This window comes from Acomys russatus, chromosome 24 (genome assembly GCF_903995435.1).
Source record: "Acomys russatus chromosome 24, mAcoRus1.1, whole genome shotgun sequence".
In the NCBI taxonomy this organism is placed as follows: domain Eukaryota; kingdom Metazoa; phylum Chordata; class Mammalia; order Rodentia; family Muridae; genus Acomys; species Acomys russatus.
Window position 1 is genome coordinate 28,105,430 of NC_067160.1, and position 2,235 is coordinate 28,107,664.

At 38.3% G+C, this 2,235-nt stretch overlaps 1 protein-coding gene across 1 annotated transcript; it reads right to left on the minus strand.

The window, feature by feature from the left end:
- Positions 1 to 1,490: 1,490 nt before the first annotated feature.
- LOC127207403 (40S ribosomal protein S20-like) lies at positions 1,491 to 1,876 on the minus strand. Its single transcript, XM_051166795.1, has one exon. The coding sequence runs from the start codon at positions 1,874 to 1,876 to the stop codon at positions 1,517 to 1,519; it is 360 nt and encodes a 119-aa protein (XP_051022752.1). The 3' UTR covers positions 1,491 to 1,516.
- Positions 1,877 to 2,235: the final 359 nt, after the last annotated feature.

The following is a 2,235-nucleotide window of genomic DNA, read 5'->3' on the forward strand; positions in this document are numbered from 1 at the left end:
AAAATTGTGTAGGTATTTTGATAGGAATTGCATTGAATCTATAAATTGCTTTTGGTAAGATGGCCATTTTTACTCTGTTAATTCTCTTGACCCATGAACAAGGGAGATATTTCCATCTTCTGATGTCAGCTTCAATCTCTTTCTTCAGAGATTTGAAGTTTTTTTCAAACAAGCCTCTTACTTGCTTGGTTAGAATTACTCCAAGATATTTTATATTGCTTGTGGCTATCATGAAGGGTATAGTTTCCCTAATTTCTTCCTGTGCATGATTGTCCTTTGTATATAGGAAGGCTACTGACTTTTTTGAGTTAATTTTGTATCCAACTAATTTGCTGAAGGTGTTTATCATTTGTAGCAAAAAAATGTTTTACATGTACATCAAAACCTATACTACATTTTAAGTCTTTTGCATATAATGGTCCTTCTTGCTGTCAGATAATTTATGCTCTAGGTCAGTGGTTCTCAACTTTCCTAATGCCGGGGCCCTTTAATACAATTCCTCATGTTGGGGTAACCCCAACCATATAATTACTTTTGTTGTTACTACACAATTGTAATTTTGCTCCTGTTGTGAACTGTAATGTAAATATCTGTGCCTTCTAATGGTCTTAGGTGACTCCATGTGAGAGGGGTTATGATCTACAGGTTGAGAACCACTGCCCTTGGTATCGGCATACCCAGTGAAGATCATCAAACTCCTTGATGTGCGATATTTGTTATCATTTTGTCATTCCTTTTGGTTGATATAAAACATTGGGTCACCACTTGCATCATTAGCGGTAGGAGCTTCCTGCCTCGTTCTGAAGGGTTTCTAATTCAAAGGATAATCTACTTTTTAAATTAGAAATTTTTCATTTTGTAAGTGTATTTTACAGCTTATCATATTTCACAGTTATACTGGTGTGGACTGAACTAACTGACATGTCCATGGGAAAAGTGACTTTCTCCTGGAGGGATGACATTCTGTCCAAACAATCAGGGATATGTGTGCCTGTGGAGGTGCTTTGTTGATACTACATGCAGTGGGAATGTTTGGCCACAACAGTATAAATAACTTTTAGGGTTCAAGCCAAGAGTACATAGTTTAACAGTATAGAAAGATGTCTTGGGAGACCTATAGAAAACTACTGATGGTGAGCCAAACAGATGACATCGGAAAGCTCTCTGGCTGACTGCCATAGTTTCTCTTTTAAATTTTTGTTTAATTGTGTTTATTTTTATTGGAAGACAAATACCAGACTTCATAATGTCGTTTTAAAAACAAATTTCTATCCATTGTTTAATCTTCCTTTTCTTCCCTTGTGCATTCCAGCTTCCATGTCACACACATCCCACTGCCCTCCATCTCCCTGTTAACAACTCTTGTTTTTGCTCCTGGTTTCATATCTAGATTCATAACTCATACCCAATCTCACATCCCTTCTCACAGATATACCACCATTAGAATTAAGATTCTCATACAAAGGGAAAACAATTTTTTTTAAACCAGTTAAGCCATTTTATTAAAATAGCTGACTTAGGCGTCTGCAATGGTGACTTCAACTTCCACTCCTGGTTCAATACTGATGGAAGTAATCTGCTTAACAATCTCAGAAGGACTGTGTAAGTCCATGAGTCGCTTGTGGATTCTCCTCTGGAAATGATCCCAAATCTTGGAACCTTCACTGCAAGGAGTTTTTCTTGTAATGATTCTCAGTGTCTTGGTGGGCATGCGCACTGGTCTTCTCACTTTCATATTCTTTTCCTTTGCACCTCTGATCAACTCAGCACACACCTTCTCCAGCGACTTTCCGTTGCGGCTGGTGAGCGTGATTAGAATTCGGTGATTGGCTACCTCGGGTTCCACGGGCATCTTTCCGGTATCTTTAAAGGACATGGCTGCGGCGTGGTTTCCTGACCGACTTGTTCCTCAGCAGGAGCGAACAGTGGTAAGTCAGCACAGGAGCAGAGTGAAGAGATCTCCTCTGCATGCACCACTGCGTCTCAGAAAAAGCAGGAAAACAATTTTTATCTTTATACATCTGAGTCACCTCACTTAACACTTCTCTGATTCATTCATCTCCCCCCAAATATCAAACTTTATTTTTCTTAACAACTAGTGGGTTTATGTTGTGTATATATGCCAAATTTGCATTGTCTGTCCTGTTGATGGGTATATATACTAGATCCATTATTCTTCTATAAACATGAATGGATATACTCAAAGGATAAAAAGTCTTCAAAGTATATTTGGGT